Here is a 19,505-nt window from a genome sequence, read left to right on the forward strand (position 1 = left end):
TCAAAACTGTTTACCTACATTACAAAACATTGGCCTAGTAAAAATCATTTACTAGTTTAGTAAAATAATTTTGGCAAGCACAATTATCAATAAATAGTAAAATTCTAAAATTAATTAAAAAAGAAAATTTTATTTAGAAAACAATAAAAAATAACACTAAGATAAGTGATTTTTGTCTTATTCAAGATACATACTGTCAAAAAAGGCTTCATTTTTTTCGTTTTATTTACTACAAATTGATCTAACCCAGTTTTTACTTCTTAGGGTCCTATTATTGTCTATTTTTTCATTACTGTATTTGCAGTGCTTACGTCGTAATAGTCATAGCTGTAGTTGGGCCATGTTTTCGTATCACTTCTTCCTTTCATCGCTTCTTCGACGTCTTTCATCAGCCTTCTTGTCCTCAGCTCCAATTCTGCGTTGAGCTTGTGGTAGGCGGCTTCCTGTTCCAACAGATTCTCTTCCATTCTAGGAAACGTTTATGAGAAGATTGAGAGGTAGAAGATGAAAACTGATCACGACATGCGAACTGCTCAAAAGAAACAAAATGTGTTGTCAAGGAGACAAGAGAAACAGTACTCCAAACAGAAATAGGTCGTGTGTGAACATTACGCATCGATGGCCACGTGAGCACGCAACGAAACGGTGCTAAAAATCTATACAAAAATGACAATAAATTGCATTCTATATAACTGTACTAACGTTTACATAGAATGCAAATTTATTGTTGTGTTTTAAAGGTCAATTGAGAAATTCATGACTCAATAACAATATTTAAAATACGTGCTTGTAACTCCAAAGATGTGTAACTCCAAGCCATAATAATATCGATAAAAAGTAATGTTTATTGTGTTATTGAAAGATATGTTTAAAGAATTTTCAATAGTAAAAATAAACCTATGTTGTTTTTGTTTTTATATTTTATCTGTTTTAAAATGTTACTTAAGGTTCGTTGATCGCAAGGTTCCAGGTGAAGACCAAGAATGACCCAAGAATAACTTGGGAAACCTACGGACTCACATAATTAATAAAAAGTCAGAGGAAAAGTTCGTTTGTCAAGAAAGGTACTATCTATTGGTATGTTCTTCGGCTGTAATGTCCCAGGCATTGACCATTAACGGTCAAATTAGTATTGAGTTAAGTATCAAAGAGATGAGCAGTATATATTTCAGTTCAAACTTCTAAACCCACCTAAGTAATAAAAAGGAAGGGGAAAAGTTCATTGGTCAAGAAAGTACTAATCTGTTGGGGCGATCTGCTGCTCTTAGGTCTCATACGTTTTACGAACGATTAAACTTGGAATGAAGTTGGATCCAGTAAGATACAATAAGTATACTACAAGGGATAAATAGGATATTCCAGTTCAAACCAAAATTCCGGACCCAACTGGGTAATAGGAAAGTCAGTGTAAAAGCTCATTTTTCATGAAAGGTACTATCTGTTGGTACGATCTACGGCTGAAAGGTTCCAGGCGTTTACCAAGAACGATTGGAACTAGGTTTAATCTAGAGTAAGCATATTCAAAGGGATAAACAGGATATTCCAGTTCAAACCAAACTTCCGGACCCACGTATCTTATTACTCAATAAGAAAGTCAGAGTAAAAAGCTAGTTTTTCATGAAAGGTACTAATCTGTTGGTACGCCTACGGCTATAAGGTTCCAGGCGTTTACCAACAACGATTGGAAGAAGGTGGATTAATCTAGAGTAAGCATACTCCAAGGGATAAATCGGATATTCTAATTCAAACCTCCTGACCCACCTAAGTAATAAAACAATCAGGGGGGAAAGTTTGTCAAAAAGGTCTCAAGTCTATTAATCTGTTGGTAAGATCTACTGCTCTAAGTTATCAGACGTTTTACAAGAACGATTCTACTTGGATTGAGGTGAATCCAATAAAGATGTTCCAAGGGATGAACAGCATATTCCAGTTCAAGTAAAACTTCCAGACTACCTCAGTAATAATAAAAGCCTGAGGAAAAGTTTGCTTGTCCAAAAACGGTACTATTTGTTGGTACGATCTACGGCTGAGGTGGCCGGCGTTGACCCTGAACGATTAAACCTGGAATGAGTTTCAATTCAATAAGTATGCACGAAGGAATGAACAGAAATTTCAGTTCAAGCCCTTTTACCAAGGAAGAATCTTTAGATCAATAACGTGAAAAGGTCGAGTGGCAGTTCGGTTCTAAAATCAAATACTCACAACACTGTCTTTCAACTTTGTAAGGAAAGAGGTAACCGAATGTATTAAAGGAAGCAGGAAAAACTGCGAATCATAACAGGATTCTTAACAGGGCACTGCAAACTAAATGGACATCTGAAGAAGATTAGTATAACACAACATGGCATGTGCAGAGGAGACACCAACGTTATTAACAAATTCACTAGTTTTCGTGGTCCGCTTGACAAACCATGGCGTTTCACTTGCTCGTAGGAGGAAGTTTTTTGGGACATACAACGTACCATAGAAGAGATTAGACCACCGAAACCGGGCCTATTAATGAAGTTCCTTGATGAACTAGGACTTACCGGCGTGCTTTAAACACAGAACGGGGATACAATAGCTCATAAAGGGCGCAGTGTGCACGCCGACTAATACATCTATCCCTATAATATCCTTTTCTCTACTAATTTGACAATTCATTCTTATAATACTCTCTCTAACAATGATTTTAGATCAGGTCAAAATAATATTAGATGGTCTAATAAATGTGTTTCCCACATGGAAACGTACATTTTCAATGCTCTCCCTGTTAGTATCAAAATGATTAATAGTTTAAAAGGGCTTTGAAGATCCATTTCCAGAGAAAATTGTATTGTGATCTAAATGCATTTTTTAGTTCTTCGAGGAGATTATTGTGATAATTTTGTAATTACTTTTAAGTCTAATTGTATTAATTTATTTGTAACTCGGCGTGTTACAAATATGTTACGATACAACACCTAAACTGATAAATGATTCTATTTTATCTGTCTATCACTGTCTTACAAGCCGAAATTCGCCAGATTTGAATATTTTTCACGCGATTAAATTTGACGAGAGGGTATACACAAATAAAATTTTTAATAATTTTAATATCATTTAAGTATAAAAATTTGTAAATTTGGTCGACTGCAATCCAACAAATTACAGGTTCATCACCTTGCATCAAAAAATCTCAAAGTTTTATCAATTGTGACAAGCCAAGCAGATGTCACCGAATATGCACATCGACACTCGTGGTTCTTAATTGCAAGACCTGGGTTCCAGGACACACAGGAATAGTCGGAAATCAACCGTTCTCCAGAAATGCACGTACACTGTCAGAGGCATGATATACGATCTGATTTTCCTGCAGGACACATAAAAGTAAGCAGGAAACCAAATCATAACTCTCTTCACAATTGATAGATATCTGGGAAAGATAAGACCATCCTTTAATGGTAATGGTCTAGAGTGTAGAACGACCAGTGGATCAAGGGTCGATTCAGCTTAGGATAGTGCATGTCTCGTGTTATTCTCGAGATTTGTCGACACAGTATGGATTTTTTATAAATGTTGATATCTTTATCATGTTGGGATGCTAGAATGTTATTTGCTAAATATTTACTGATGTGTATATATTTTTTTAATGATAAATAAAGACAGTAAATATTCCCCCTCCCCCCATCGCTCTTCTGTTTGATTCGGCGTTGAAGTCTCTTCGTTTCTCTGTGAAAACAAGTTGGACCAATCACGATCTGTTGAACGGAACAAATCTTAGGTTCTACGAGATCACTACTGTCAATTATTGACTCAAATCGGTTTGTTGTTGTCATCAACAAATGCTGTTGATACAATTTCTCGAAAACGTAGGAGTGAAGGGAGAAACACCGACCTTGGGCAGAACAGTCAGGAGTAGAAAGCCTTGGGAAGTTCTGAGGAGGGCTCTGGGGGAATAGTACCCAACTAACAACCGGACAGTGAAAGGTTGAACGCCTTTCCACCAAGGCACCAATTTGAGATGGATATTTTTGTAAAGATCCTGTCCTCAGTGCTGATTCTCGGCGTTTTAAGTTACCGAGACGTTGATTCCATCGAAAGAAATGGTAAGTTAACGGTTTTTACGTGTTTTTTTAAATTTTATTCTTTTGGAGTTTCTTCCGGTTCTTTTCTTTTTCTGCGAACTTAATGTCACGTTATATCATTTGCCCTGCTTTTATGCCGAAGCAACGTGCAACCTTTCACAGACATGCTCATAGCTCAATAACTTTTTTTTTGTTCCATTAAACTTAAAAAAACAGTTAAAATAATAACAGACACCACCATCTTTGCAAGAATATCTTTTATATTCCAAAAACTAGTAACCATTTTATGATTCAAGCTTAATATAATTGTTTTTCAGTATTTAATTCCTCTTTGTAAATGTTCAGTAAAAGATATCCTTCAATATAAATAAACAGTAAAAATCTGGATAAATTACCATACGTTTTGTCATTTTTTTTACGAATTACAATCTTCAGAAGTGTTTTCTATAATTTATTTTAAATTATCACATTTTCTTAATGGTTTGTCTTTGTCGTTTTGTCTATCTTTGTCTATCCTTCTCTTACCATATTACATTTTACATGTTGGTAACGTGTTTAATCTAAAAAATAAACCTTGCCTCTTTTGACCCAGATAATTATCTTGTAAGAAAATGGAAAATTCATTGTTACAGGACTGATTGTTTGGATTTTATGCTACCACTAATTTGTATTAATCTGTTTTATCTATTTATCTACAAAACTAAGAAACAACTAAGTAACAGAGGTTTTCCATAATTTCTGTTATAAATATTAATTTCATAAACTAAGGCTTGATTCAATGTTTTATATGTAAATTAAAAATATCGTTGGGTTGATTGATAAAATTGAATATGTTATTATGTACAATTCTAATAGAAAATCTAGAAAATCAAGACAGTGTTAAAAATGTAGAGAAAAAATCCGGAATGGAAGGCAAAGTTCAAAAGATCAAGTATTTTTGGGTAGCTTGGGGGGCTAAATGGTAATGCTAAATTACATTAAAGGAAGGTCCATTTCCACTTATGTATGATATTACAAACATTTAACTTTTGATTTTTTGAAAATTGTCATTTCATGTTTTTTAATATGATTTATAGGCAAAGTGGTCGTATGCTATGTTGGAACCTGGGCGATTTACCGTCCAGGAAGGGGGATGTTCTCGGTTGACAGCATCGATCCCAGCCTCTGCACCCACCTCGTTTACTCCTTTGCCGGGCTCAACCCTTCAAACTGGACAATCATGTCTTTAGACCCTTATAACGATCTTGAAGAAAACTTTGGAAAAGGTGAGAACTCGTCGTCAACATGATCTTTGTATCGATTATAAATTTATTTATTTACAGGCAATTATAAAAAAATGACTGCTTTGAAAAAATCCCACCCGCATTTGAAAGTCACATTGGCCATCGGAGGATGGAACGAAGGGTCGGCCAATTATTCAAAGTTGGCTGAGGATCCTAATCGCAGAAGAATATTCATTGAAAGTGTTCTTGAGTTTATGAAGTACGCCTAAGTTAAATCTTTGTTTCAATTTAAAAAAATACTGCTTAATTTTTGTATTAATTACAGACTGTACGACTTCGATGGATTAGATCTAGATTGGGAGTTTCCCACAAAGCGAGGCGGAAAACCTGAAGACAAAACTAATTTCGTTTTGTTGATTAAGGCAAGATTAATATGTTTCCCACATATAATAACATTAAGATTTTTAATTTAATTGTTTTTTTCTTGGTTCAAACAATTTTTATTAGTTTTCTTTTCAAGTCCTTTCATTCATGAGAAAAGGAGATAAGTCCACCTTTTGTCAGAAGTTGCACCGATCCGTTATTTATTTAATTAGCCAAGAAATTATATCGGTCGACAAAACGAAAGCTAATGTTTAAAAGCTAGTTAATTGAGTTTCTAACGTGTTGTCTAAGAATTGGCCAACTTCTGAGGGAAAGCGAGTATTAATATATACATAGAAAACAATATGAGAAATTTTGTGATTGAAACGAGCACATTTCCCATTTTTATTCCTGTTAGTGAAAACAACATTTTTACAACCCCAAATAGATAACCCAAATTAAGTAAATATTTGCTAAAGGTAATTATAAATAAGCCGGTTTAATTTTAACTAATGAGGATAATTAAGAACCAATTATCTGTTTGTTCATTCGTGTATATCTGTCGTAATAAATTTTGTTTTCCATTTGTTTTCCTGTACAATTAAAATATTATTATGTGTTGTAAAAAAAACATATAATGCATGTATTTAGACCGATTATGGCGTCATTACATACAGCGATAATAAAAATTTTGTGGTGATCCATAAAATTATTATATTGAAATTATTTATATAGTTGTAATTTTTTTATGTTTTAAGTCTGTAAGCATTTTGAATTATTTGTATTATTTTTGGTTTGTATTTTCAGGAACTCGGTCAGTCGTTAAGACAACAAGGTTATATTTTAACTGCGGCTGTTAGTGCTGCGATTGACACACTATCGACAGGATATGATTTACCAGAGGTTCACAAACATTTGGATTTGGTCCACCTGATGTGCTACGATTATCATGGGTCTTGGGAGAAAAAGACGGGGCCGAACGCTCCACTTACTCCTGATACGGATTTACTGACAGTCGTGAGTAATTATAAAAAGAAAAACAAAACATATCCGCCATTTACAAATTTGTTTTGTTTCGGAAGGAGGCGAGCGTCGAGTACGCTCTGGATCACGGGGTACCTAAAGAGAAGCTGGTTATGGGTGTGCCACTGTACGGAAGGACCTTCATCCTTGACGGAGTGAACGAGACCAGCGGAAAACTGGGAGAGCCTTCAAAGGAAAATGAGGGTTTCCAGGGGCCGTTTACAAAAACAAACGGCTTCCTTGGGTTCAATGAGGTAAAACATACAAAACATAAAGGTGAAAAATAGACATGCGGTTAATAATTGGCATTTTTTTACAATACTGATTGAATAATTAAGTAAAAAAGTAATTTAATAGGAAAACCATGAAACTGGTGGCTGTTGTCTCGGAACGCACTACAGTCTATACTAGTGATGAGTAATTATTTATGAAAATGTCAAGGTGAGGCGATCATGCACCTATTCTTTGAAAACAACATTCAAACACCTGAACATTTTGTGAGTAATTTCAATTCAAGCATCACGCGAGCTTTGACCAACTTGAGCTGACACAACTAGCTTTTATTTCTTCTTCAGCCATAGCTCGATAAAACCTGAGCTTTTAGTAGATAATTTAGTAGGGCGAAATGATGAATAAAAATAGGGGTTGTCTCCTGGAGAGGCTCGAATTCTAGAATATTACTTTTTTAATGATTTGATGAGAAAACGTTCCGTTCTTTTCAAAAACCTGTACTTTGAACAATTTCAACAATTTCAGTACTTTGATGAGTCATAAAGGTGAAAAATGTGACATAACTGTACTTCTTACTCATAATCATTGAATGCTTGGCTCAGAAAAACGTGATCGGATAAGGTTATTCCAAAATTATGTCATGCCTGAATGCCGGAGAAGCTCAAAATCGAGAACATTTATTGAGAGGTAACATGAGAGAAGCTTTCGATATACCCAAAAGCTGGGTTTTTCGTCCATAATGTCATGTACAGTTGTAGTCTGGGGCTAACTTTAACTTTCAATTGAGATCATCAATCTTGAATGCTTTGCATAGAAAAAAGAGAGAAATAGGAAAAGTGATGTTCGGAAGAGAGTTAAGAACAGTATTCTGGAGAAGCTCGATACAACCAGCTTTTCCTTGTTCTTCAGCTTTAGCTAAGCAAAACGGTTAAATTGTACTCGGACAGAATGAGAGCGCTATGGAATCCAGGACATTTATTTTTGAAGTGGTTTGTCGAAGGAAACTTTTGATTACGAAAAGATGGGGTTTTCGTCCGGAATATTGTGTAGTGTCATCATGACATCTTCACATCAAAAGATCCCGGGTAATAAATTAATTAATCTTTACTTCCTAGTTGACCTTGATATTCTGTAGCTGTTTTCAATCATCTATCCTAGTATTTCAATTTCAGTACATTGGTAAGTCGTTAGAGGGGAAAACGTGGCACAACTCACTTCTTCCTCAGATTTTTATGATTGGTCCTGAAAAACGTGATCCATCGGAGAAGCAGTATTTTGAAGTGGTGTCTGAGATGAGAGCTGGAGAAGCTCTAATTCCAGAGCTATTTTATTTTTGAAGTGGTTTGATGAGAGAAACTTTTGATTAACTAAAAGCTGGCTTTTTCGTTCATAAGTCATGTAAATTCATCATAATGTCTTCACCTATCAAACTATCCCAGTAGGCCGAATCTAACTTTATTTTCAAGTTGAATCTTTCATATGTCTTTAATGCTTGGCCAAGAAAAATATGAGTCATGGGATATGAGATACTGTATGCTGGACTGGCTCGAATTCCAGAGCATTCGTATTTATGACAGTTTGACGACTTCCATGCCATGCAAATAAGTTACCTTCACATTTTCCAAAAGCTGAGGTTTTGTATATCATGACATTTTCACCTATCGCACATAGAAAAGATCGTAGTCAGCCTGAACTAACTTTACTTTAAATTGAGAAATCCATCAAATTTTATTATACAAGACCTCTTTGGCAAAGCTTTCTTGTCTTAGCCCAGGTTTTCTTTACGGCTATTGAAGGGCGTTAGAGGTGTAAAAATAAACCCACTTTTTTACTTAAGTGCCTACTCTTGTGGCGGGTTGCTTCTCCAACTCTCGGATTTCAATGTCTGACAAATTACATATGAATTTCCTGTTTTTTCGAGTATCAGGATTGTTTTTATTTACCAAAACAAAGCTATTAATATTGTGAACAGCCTGGGATAAATATATTCTCAAGGCTCGTGCCTCCCTCTCAGAATTTCGAAAACTGGTTCTCTGGACAGAGATTGTTGAAATGGCATCTTCACCTTCGCATATCTTTCGTGCTGCATCAGTGACTTCAAAATATTTTATTTGTTCTGGAGACATTCAAAACGGCAGATAACTCATTTCTTACTATAATGAAACACAACGCTTCAAGCGTGTAATCAGTCTCTGAAAACGCGTTAATTCTAAAGAATGAATAACTTCGATAAAAAATTATTAGTATAATTAAAGCCCTATTTCAATGTAATGACAGTTGATTTATTTTATAAAGAAACGGTCAAACTTGTGATAATTACAAGTTTATTGCAGTAAAGGCATCAACTACTCAGTGTCCTTAGCAGTCTGGGGTCATCAAAGTTATGCTTCGAACCTATCAAAGAATAGATCATTTCAGCCTCCAATAACAAGCTAAACATAATTTATTTCCTCATCCATTATTTAACTAATCTCGGTGAAAGCCGATTTGGTATTTAATGTTCTACCATTGATCCTCTCATTCCACAAATTCATACTAATCAATATATTCATTCACACAAGATGAACAATTACATTTACAAGACACAGCTAGGGATAGGGATAGGGGTAAGAGAGGCGGCCATAAGGCCTACTACACCTCGACCTGAATAGATCTATTGTGGTCCTCCGTTATTTATAACTCACTGGCCAGCTTCAGGCTATCAACCAGCCTACACAACCTTGCCAGCAGTTCCTTAGTGTAGGATCTTGCTTGTGGCTTTTCTTATCCTAGTTGCAAGAACCTGCACCTACATAGACCTTCACAGAAACATAAAATGTGTTCTGCGGTCTCCTCCTCTTCCTGGCAGTATCCGCACAGGGTTTCTTCTGTCTGTACTCCTATCCGGTGCATGTATTTTCTTAAGTGGCAGTCAGGAGTCCAACCAGAATCCTGGTTCGGTTGCGGTTGCCTTCCAGTAATTCTTTTGTAAGTTTTGCGGATGGCCCTTTTATGAATCTCTTCCCATGCCTCATACCTGTGGTATTGTTCTACCAGGTTTTGGACTCATTAAGGATCCTTTTTAAGATGTATCCTCTTTTGCGGCAGGCTGCTAGGTCGCAGTAAGGTTCTGGGCCCATAGAGCCATGTTGGCTCCCATTTTGGCCAACATGTCAACCTTTTCGTTGCCTCTATACCCCGAATGTCCAGGGACCCATGCCAGTGTCAGGGCATTAGTGTCGCTGACTTTCATCAGGGCCTCCATGCAATTCCAAACACTCTTTGCCTTCGCCCGCATGAGGCTAAAGCCCTGAGAGATGCCTGGCTGTCAGGGAAAATGGCTATCTTCCGGGAATGTATACCTAGCCTTTTTATTTCTCTGGCACATTGTTCAATCGCTATAATTTCAGACTGGAAAACTGTAGCATTCTTGCCTAGGTTTACCGTCAGTTCGGTCTTGTGGTTCATCCCAAAGACCCCAGCTCCCGTACCCTTGTCGGTTTTGGAGCCGTGATTATACCAGCAGGAATTTGCCTTTAGTGGTGTTCCTTTGGCCCATTCTTCCCGTTCTGGTATCAGTACTTTGTACATCTTGGCGAAGTTGTACTTTGGAGTAGTGGCATCAATTGGCATCCATAGAATGGCATTATTTACATGGCCTATCCTAGCAGATGGTTGCCCATTTATGAGCCTGTGAGCTGCTGCTCTGGCTTCTCCTTGGATTAAAACACACAGCCAGTTTAAACATGGAACAGATGACAAAAATACATGGTGTTTTAAATAATAATTGTCATGCTTACTTTCTTCCTGTATATAGCCAACGCACGAAACCTTTCTATTGTCTGGCCTTATGCTTTGGCAAAAATTAGGTGCCTGTGTATAATTGCATATGACTTATTTGTGTTTTATATGTTTCTTATGCATTTTTACATCAGTTGATTTTAATGACAGTCTCATAACTTTCTCAAGATATATCAGAAATATACTAATTTTTGGTTGTTTTTTTCCAAAGATCTGTAACGAGTTGAGATCACCTGAGTGGAAAGGACACTGGGACAATATTTCCAACACGCCTTGGGCTAGTTCAGGCAGCAAAGTTGTCGTGTATGACAACGCCATGAGCATCAAGTTGAAAGTGCGTATCTTTGCAATTCGGTCATGTATTTTTCATCACAAAATTTTTAAATTTTTGCAGGTCAATTACGCCATGGAAATGGGCCTGGCTGGTATCCTGACGTGGTCGATTGACACGGACGACTTCCATGGAGACTGTTCCTTCCCAGGCGATCCTGAGCCCAAATACCCTCTGGTTCGAGCCATCAACGAAGCGATAACCCAGTCTTTTGTCAGCCCTGCAAAAGAAAAAAGCTCTGCTTCCCAGACTGCTGTTTCAGCTTTCGCCTTTTACATTGTTTTTATCGTTGCCATTTTATCATATTAACTAAAGACAAATTGAACAAAATTAAAAACTCATTGACATTATAGTATTAAATTAATGTATATTAGTACATTAAAGTATATTAAAAAGTGAAAAAAGATTTTCACTGCTTGTTCAACTTATAACTTATTATGGAGGTGTTTAATTTTTTTTATATGAGTTTTATTTTTGAAAATTGTCTGTTAAAGCTAAGCAACTCATATCGCACTGAGTTGTGTGTAACTCACCAATATTGTCTCAGGTGGTAAACCATATTGCCACTAAATGCTTTCTAAGATCCTTTTCAGTTTATACACCTCCTTCATTCTCTTCATCACTGATGTTTTCTATTTTTTTCTTTTTGCTTTCTTCGCCTTCTAATTGGCCCTCAGCATTTTTCTACATTTTATTATTATGCTCTTCTTTATAATTTCATATTCTTATCATAAATCTAATCATGGTGGTAAACCTTTTCTAACATTTTCATTTTTGTACACTTACCTGTACCTCTTTCACAATATTCATCACTGATATTTTCTCTTTTTATGTTCTTCTTCTTTAAATTGTTCCTCAGTATTTCTACTTTTCCTTCTTATTTTTTCTTTATAATATCTTCTTTTTGTCATAAACTTAATATACATATATACCATTGTTAAATATTTTGTAAAGCGTGGTGTCATAATTGTAAATTGTATCATATTAACTAGTTTGCAATACGATTTAGTCAAAAATAAATATTTAATTATGTTGAACAATTTTGTTCCTCCTAACGTCCTAAAAATAAATAATTACACAAAAACTAATTTACTGAAGTCGTGAGGAGCGGTCAAGGAAGAAGTATTTTTTTAAAAAACACTTTTTTTCATTTTTTGGCTGACGTTTCGACCATCTTCAGGGCCTGGGTGATTTACAAAACATGTTAATTAGAAAAAGTACACTAAAGATGTAATTTTTTTTAACGAGGGTTCGCAACAGCAGAGGTTATATCAACCCTCGGGGTGCCGGTGTTTTTCAAAAACCGGTGTAAGTATGTCGGGTTCGAATGCAGGAACCCTGGATTCGAACCCGGGACCTTTACCTTACAGCGATGGGTGCCGTGCCAACGCCTAAACCGTTTCGGCCACCGACGACCCCTAAAGATGTAAGTAATTATAAATTTTGAACTAACTATTTCATTTTCTTTTTTTCTAGAAATGGTTTACATTAACAGAGAAACTCACAGCATTAATTACAGAACAGATTCATGCAAACTTAGCCGTAGCTACGCCATCATAAAGCAAATAAACCATTAAACTTTATTTTTATATTTCCCTTTCCTTCGTTATTTCCCATATTAATTAACTTCCTTTCCAATATTGAATAAACCCCGAATCACAAATCCATCAATGCCGAAATTTATTGCTCTCAAATTGAACCAACGCACCAGAAATTGGCATTATTGAAGCCATATTTGGTCATTAGAAAAAGGCCGATTATGTTTCTCGACAACGCTCGGCCCCATGTCACCACACATGTTTGTCCAACACGAAAAATGTTGGCTCTTCGTTCTTCCTAACCCTCCTTAATCTGCAGACCTCTTGCCTACTGAATACCATTTTTATCAGACCCCTAGATAACGTTTACAACATAAAAATTTTATTAGTCAAAAGTAATTAGAAAATTCGTTTACAGAATTTTTTAATAATAAAGACTAAAAATTCTATTCAAAGGGTTTAGAGATGTTGCCCTCATGTTGGAAGAAATGTATTGAGAGTGAATAATAAAAAATATTCCAAATAATTTATCTAATTGTTTTTTATTTTTATTTTATAACCAGGTGCAGGTTTATGCATTAGTTTCCGGACAACCCAACACTTTCTCACCTTCTACCTCTCTTCTCATGAACTATGAACATGATTAAGATTGAATTTTTATAAATAAATATCGAAAATAGTTCAATCTTTTTATTATTAGCCACCTTTTATATTTTTTACCTGTTACTTCTATGTTCTCCTAATGGTTCTACCTCACCACATTGTTCACCTTTTACTTATTATGCTTCTCTTATTATTATCTCCTTATTTCCTTCTACTTCTCTTTATGAACTCACGGGCGCGTAGGAACAGAAATGACACCTATCATCCTTCTTCTCCTTTAATCTTTTGTCCTTCTTGGCTGTATCTTTTCTTCTTCTAAATCTTCTCTTGGACGTTAAATAATATTAAGGAGGAGCACAATAGACCTAATCAGTGCCATGGTACACAAAGGACATTATTACCATGTTCGGTTATTTAATAAGTTGTAATTTCATAATATCTCTATTATTATAATTTCATATAACCTTTCATTATCGTGAACGTGTACTGCTTTCTTCATTTTCTTCTTACTATCCACATCTTTTTTCTTGAAGGTTGAATAATATTAAAAGAGGATACATGTCCCGGAGAAGCGCACTGGGCCATTACAGCCAACTCCCGTTTGAAAAGTTGAAGTTGCGTTGAAACGTCTTGTGTCTACGATAATTTATATTTCTAAATTATAATGTCAATGGGTAAACACCATTTATTTAAACAAAAAGTAAAAGACGAATTTCCATTTCTTATTAAGTTCGCAATAGGGGTTGCGCAATTTGAAAACGAGCGTTGAAAGTTTTTACTCGCCCCGTGTTTTGCGGTTGACCGAAGTTATTTCTCGTTCGACGCTAAACAATAATTGCTTCAAAATTTCACGAATAAAAATAGAATGATTGTTTCGAAAGTTAATAAAAGTAAAAATAAAACAAATTGATTTTCGAATCGGATGGTTTTATCGTTGGATTTATGATCAAGCGTGTCCATATTTTGTTCGTCCAGGACAAAAAAGAAAAAGGATCGTGATAAATTGCAGGCTCTCTGTAGTGTAAAAATATTAATACTTATTAAGGAGTTATTGAGATTAAATTTTGACACAATTATGAAAGCTTCTTGCGTTATTTCTTGAAAATGACACAAAATTGACGATAGCAAATGATATAAATTGAAATTTCTTAGAAGATGGTTCTGTCGATGGTGGTATTTGCTAGATGGCTGGTACTAATTCGATCCAAGTGCATACAGCCTCTTCGGAATGGTGGTACTAACGCCTAAAGAAATAAGCGAAGAGGAATCTCGGAAATTGTTAAACAACCTGCTAACAATCCTTTTTCGAGGCTTGGAAACAAAGAAGGGTCAATTCCACAATAGATTTTTTTAGGTCTTAGTGGAAGAAAGAGTAATTTTAATCACCAGTGATCCGGAAGAAGAACAAAAAAGTACAGATGATCAGATTATCACAGGTACTAAAAACAGAATAGATATTAGGATACTTTCGCCAGCATCCTTAATCTCGATGAGCTCGACATAATCAAGAGGCCAATTTCAATCAATATTTTTCATTACAGTGCAGCACAATCGACACGTTAATTTTTTTTTTTTTTGGTGAAATTTACGTAAAATCTTAAAAGACTTGGAGGGGGATGTTGGGCAAGCCCAATGATCCGAATCATGGTTTACTTATAAAGAGACTTTCTGTCTACAGATACCATTTCTTTCTGCACAGCCATGGGAATTTTCATAGTAAGTAGCCGAAACGTTTCAATTCTATGTCCTTAGCAGAATTCAATACGCTCAGTGATCTAGAAGTATATTTGTGTGTGCGTGCGTGTTTTATGAGTGGTCTCTCTGTCTCTGTCTCTTTCTCTCTCTTTTTCTTTCTTCCTTTCTCTCTCTCTCTCTCTATCTATCTCTCTCTCTCTCTCTTTCGCTCACCTAGGACTTACACTAGACAATAGGCTGGAATAGAATATCCATAATAAAGATCTTGTCAGGACGACAATATGAATTCCAAAAAGCTCATTTACATATGCTGCGCGCTCGAAGTAATAAGATTCGTGTTCTTACAAAATAGCATAATCCTTAGACTGGAACCGAACATCCTCAATTCTAGGACCAGCATGTCATATTATACATGTTTCAGATTAGTCAGCCATTAGATCCCTGTAAATAAATCATACACCATATGTGTGACATATTAGCTATTTTAAATAACATTTAAGGCCAAACATTTGCAGATTCATTGTTCATTCTCCAACATTATTATTAAATATTTCTTTAAACTTGCAATAAGATTAATAATATGAAAGCTATGTTTCGTTTGGTATGTCATTGTTCCATTGTGCCTGTATTGTGACAGTTTTGTGTATGTACATAAATGAGTATATTTAACCTATATGAAAAATATGTCATTTTTTTAGGGTTCGTTCTGTTGGTCGATGATTCTGGCGTTAGCTGTTAGCCAAGCAGCACATTTCCCAGCTGGAATCGACCCGAGGCTCTGCCCCAACTATCCTCAGTGTGACAACGCCATCCTGGCAGCTTTTAGTAAAAACCCGTTGCCATTCATGAGGTAAAGTTTTCAAATAATCTTCAAAACAATATCATTCGGTTTAAAATGAAACGGAGTACCATTTGTATAAGGTCAACTCCGAAGGCACTACATATGTTTGTGTGTTAATGCATACAATGTACATAACATATATTTTTGTCATCATATGATTTATTAATTATCAATACTTTCACATACCACTCGACATTGGTGGCTACTGTGGTATAAAAAAACGTATCGTTTGGTGACAGCGGTGGGATCGAAAAACAAACGATACAATTGGTGGCCAAGATTTGATAAGACAAATATTAGTTGGTAGCTGTACAAGAAATCTTAGAGAAACCAATTAGTGGAAAACACAAAAAATGATGACAACGGCAGAGGTGGGATTACAAGCCAAACTTTACAATGGTCTGTTGGTAACAGCGTCAGGATCAAACAAAGTTTATAGTCAATGGGACATAAAAAAGATTTTAATTTGATGATAATTTTGAAACTCCAAACTAAACCTTACCGTCAGGGGTATCTACAACAAACATTCCAACGATTTTCTGAACAAGCTGACCGTCTACAATACCAACACCAACAAAGAAATTTCAATTAATTCAAATTTTTCTTCAAGGGAATTTTAAGTCGCAATTTATAAAAATAAATAAAAAAATAAATTAATTGAAAAAATGCAGAAAATTGCAAAGGAAATCTAGGGCAACTACCTCTCAGAATAGGAGTTGATTTACCCCATACTTAAATCTAATAAGATTCATTAATCTTTTTATGTAAGGAATTGGTTGAAATGGTTTAAATAAAAAAGCTAGTGTCACGAGCGGGATTCGAACCCACAACCTTCTGGGTTCAATCGGACCATGAAATATAATGGATCTAGTAAGAAGGTCAATAATATGCCTAATTGCCATAAGTAACTGCTTAGGTAAAAATTGTAACCGCTTTATTAAAAACAAACACGAATACAAATCAACAAGATTTTAATTAACCTGCTCTATGGAGTACAGACTGCAGATCATGGGGATCTACTACTGACAGTATGGGACAAAGGAGGCTTAACTCAACTTACAAGAGTTCTTTAACCATAAGTTTATCATGTTTTTGTTTGTTTCAGAGGTGGTTCTGGTAGCGGAAGAAACAACGGAGGAGCAAGGGATATCGAAATAAACCATTTTCTTTTCACACCCCCAGGATATCCGGTGGGCCTGACTAGAGATCAATGCCCTAACTATCCTTTTTGCCATTAGGCAACTGATTTGTTGATATCTATTAAATTGTTATAGTGACCAAAAATAAATTGTTACTACATTTTAATATTCTAATATATTTAATGTTTTTCGTTTGGAGACCCAAGAAATTTACAAACTAAAGTCATTATATATATTTGAGGGGATATTTTAACATTTGTAGAAAAACTGAATACGGTTTTAATCTCATCCTTTCATTAAATCCTTGCGGTAATCGTCACAAATGGTTATTATTCATTATAATTAATCATTACGACTAGTATAATAATTTGCAAAAATGTAAAAAAGGATGTAATTAAAGAAAAATCTCCTGTTGAAATTATATATTCAAAACGTCCATATGGTATTTTATATAAACAAATTATAATATGTGACTATCTGTAGTATTTTTCATTTAATTTACAACCATAAATTGCATATTTTTAATGTAAATAACACGTAATTTAAAAATAACGTCAGAATTCACGATTTTACATGCTATATATTAATTTTTAATATGTTGTTATATTTATTATTTTAATGAATGTTGTAAGTTAATGTAAAAATATCATTTTAAATTTTATCCAAGATCGAATATATTAAATAAATCAATTTATAGTTTGTTGTCTGTCCTCAAGTTCCTACTTTTGTGTTAATGTTACTGTAAGATGTTTTTATTGCAAGGATTCGAAAATATAATTTAATAAATAAAAAACTATCTTATATGGAATTTTGGTGACTTCTGGTCGAATTTGTTGCAGTTCGAATCCCAGCTTTGCAACAGAAATTTTCTGAAACTACCTAAGCGGGTCTGTCTCCTTTTGAAGGAAAGTTAAAATTAGCTAAATTTACAAAAAGGGTTTTAAAAAAGTAAATACATTTATCCGTACGAATTATTTATTAAAGTGCTTTATTATGTTAGTATTAATCAGCCTAAATAATTATATTCTATATGTTGGTCTTTATCAATCATTTTGGTCTGCCTATCCTCCATGGGTCGGTTTATCAAACACGTTTGGGAATTTAGTTATTTTAGTAATTTTTAGTCTGATAATGGGTGTTATTATTTAAAAATTTAATTAGTGACCACCGGTATCGACCAAATTACAGGTTCATCATTCCGCAAACCACACGGAGAAATCTCAATATAATTTATATTCTTTGAAGTTAGCAATATAAAAGTTATAAATATTGCGTTTAGATTTGAGATGAACATAAAAAAGAACGAAATAAAACACAGACCAACTACTGAGATGGCAAAATAAAGGAAGAATGGATAGGCCAAGAAGAATTGTTGGTACCTTTGTGGCAGGATATTCACAATATATTCCAAATAGACTTAAAAAGAGGATGAATAAATGATCAATAACTGGCAAGCAAATGATCCATAATGTACATGTTTTTGTAAAATTAAGAGACGTGCGTCATATTATTTTTGACACGTTCAGTGGTAAAAGTTAGTATTGATTTGTTCTGTAATGAACCCTACCTGTTTACTGAATATTATATGGACAGATTGGTTAAATTCTCTCTCTCTCTCTCTCTCTCTCTCTCTCTCTCTCTCTTTTCACTCACCCTCTTTCTCAATCTTTCACTCTTCTCTCTTTCGATTGCAATAAATTGACAAGAACAAATATTATAACAAAAAGTTTTGACGTTTTGGTACTAGAAAATAACAATACCATACAATACTTAAGAACAGTAAGAAGACACCAATACCTAGAGCAAGAAGGTAATAGTAACGAAATATTTTTATAATGGTCGTTTTTAATTAATTTTTGCAATTTTATATATCAGAAATGGCTTTAACAACGACGTTCATGGTTTTTACTGAATTTTAAAATTAGCTTTATCAGATGTTTTAAATTTTTTTGGGGGTTTGTGAAAAACAATCCTATTAACAATTATTGACAAAAGAAAACGGAATAAAACAACATCAACAATAATTAGAACGAGAAGACGACAAATGAACAATTACAAGAAAAAGATGAGCAACAAATCAAGAATAAGAATAATAAACAATGCTTTTTAAAATCGTCGTTTTTTAAACTTTTTTTAGACTTTGATACGAAACATCAGAAATATATGATACGAAGTTCATTGGTCTTGAACAAAAACATCCTGTTGCCAACGCTATTATAAAAAGAAGTGGAACAAAATCCATAAAAATAAGAACAACAAACAACATCTACACCAACAACAACTAGAACAGGACTAAAAATTAACGGACAACAATAATAAATCAAGGACAGCTTTTTAAAATCGTATTTCTTTTATAAATCAAGTTTTGCATCTTCATACAATACCTTGAATTATCTCAGTTGGTTATAGCACATTTTCCATTTCTCCTTTGAAGAATAGGTATTTGGCAACATTGGAACAAAGTTATTGGTATGTTAATAACAATAAAAAACAAAGTTAGCAAACGAACATTTACTAAATTCAATAACAAAAATAGCCAGTTAAACAACAGCAAATAAAACAGGAAGAATATAAGATATATATATATAAGACGAACGACAACAATATTTTTTTGCTTCTTTAAACTTCTTCATTTTTGATTCTTATGTACCAGAACTGATTATAGCTAGGACTTTTTTTCTTTTTAGCACTT

The 19,505-nt window shown here is 34.5% G+C and overlaps 3 protein-coding genes across 8 annotated transcripts in view; 2 read left to right on the forward strand and 1 right to left on the reverse strand.

Moving 5' to 3' along the window:
* Positions 1-19,505, reverse strand: part of LOC106672197 (testis-expressed protein 9) — a 43,324-nt gene that overhangs the window by 2,466 nt on the left and 21,353 nt on the right. For 4 of the 6 annotated variants that reach the window (XM_014403408.2, XM_024229009.1, XM_014403411.2 and 1 more), the window contains one exon: positions 312-529. In XM_014403408.2, the coding sequence (XP_014258894.1) occupies positions 312-467 (156 nt within the window). In that variant the 5' untranslated portion in view covers positions 468-529. The other 2 variants (XM_024229002.1, XM_014403412.2) reach the window with 2 other exon arrangements.
* LOC106672194 (probable chitinase 2) lies at positions 3,912-12,037 on the forward strand. Its single transcript, XM_014403404.2, has 8 exons — positions 3,912-4,067; positions 5,123-5,311; positions 5,369-5,528; positions 5,595-5,691; positions 6,440-6,649; positions 6,715-6,909; positions 10,878-11,000; positions 11,061-12,037. The coding sequence occupies exons 1-8, from the start codon at positions 3,983-3,985 to the stop codon at positions 11,304-11,306; spliced, it is 1,305 nt and encodes a 434-aa protein (XP_014258890.1). The 5' UTR covers positions 3,912-3,982; the 3' UTR covers positions 11,307-12,037.
* Positions 15,314-17,194, forward strand: LOC106672198 (cuticle protein 1-like). The gene is made up of 3 exons (XM_014403413.2): positions 15,314-15,434; positions 15,532-15,683; positions 16,780-17,194. The coding sequence occupies exons 1-3, from the start codon at positions 15,414-15,416 to the stop codon at positions 16,910-16,912; spliced, it is 306 nt and encodes a 101-aa protein (XP_014258899.1). The 5' UTR covers positions 15,314-15,413; the 3' UTR covers positions 16,913-17,194.

The sequence above is a fragment of the Cimex lectularius genome, unplaced genomic scaffold, assembly GCF_000648675.2.
Source record: "Cimex lectularius strain Harlan isolate CLEC.00 unplaced genomic scaffold, Clec_2.1 scaffold17, whole genome shotgun sequence".
NCBI lineage: Eukaryota > Metazoa > Arthropoda > Insecta > Hemiptera > Cimicidae > Cimex > Cimex lectularius.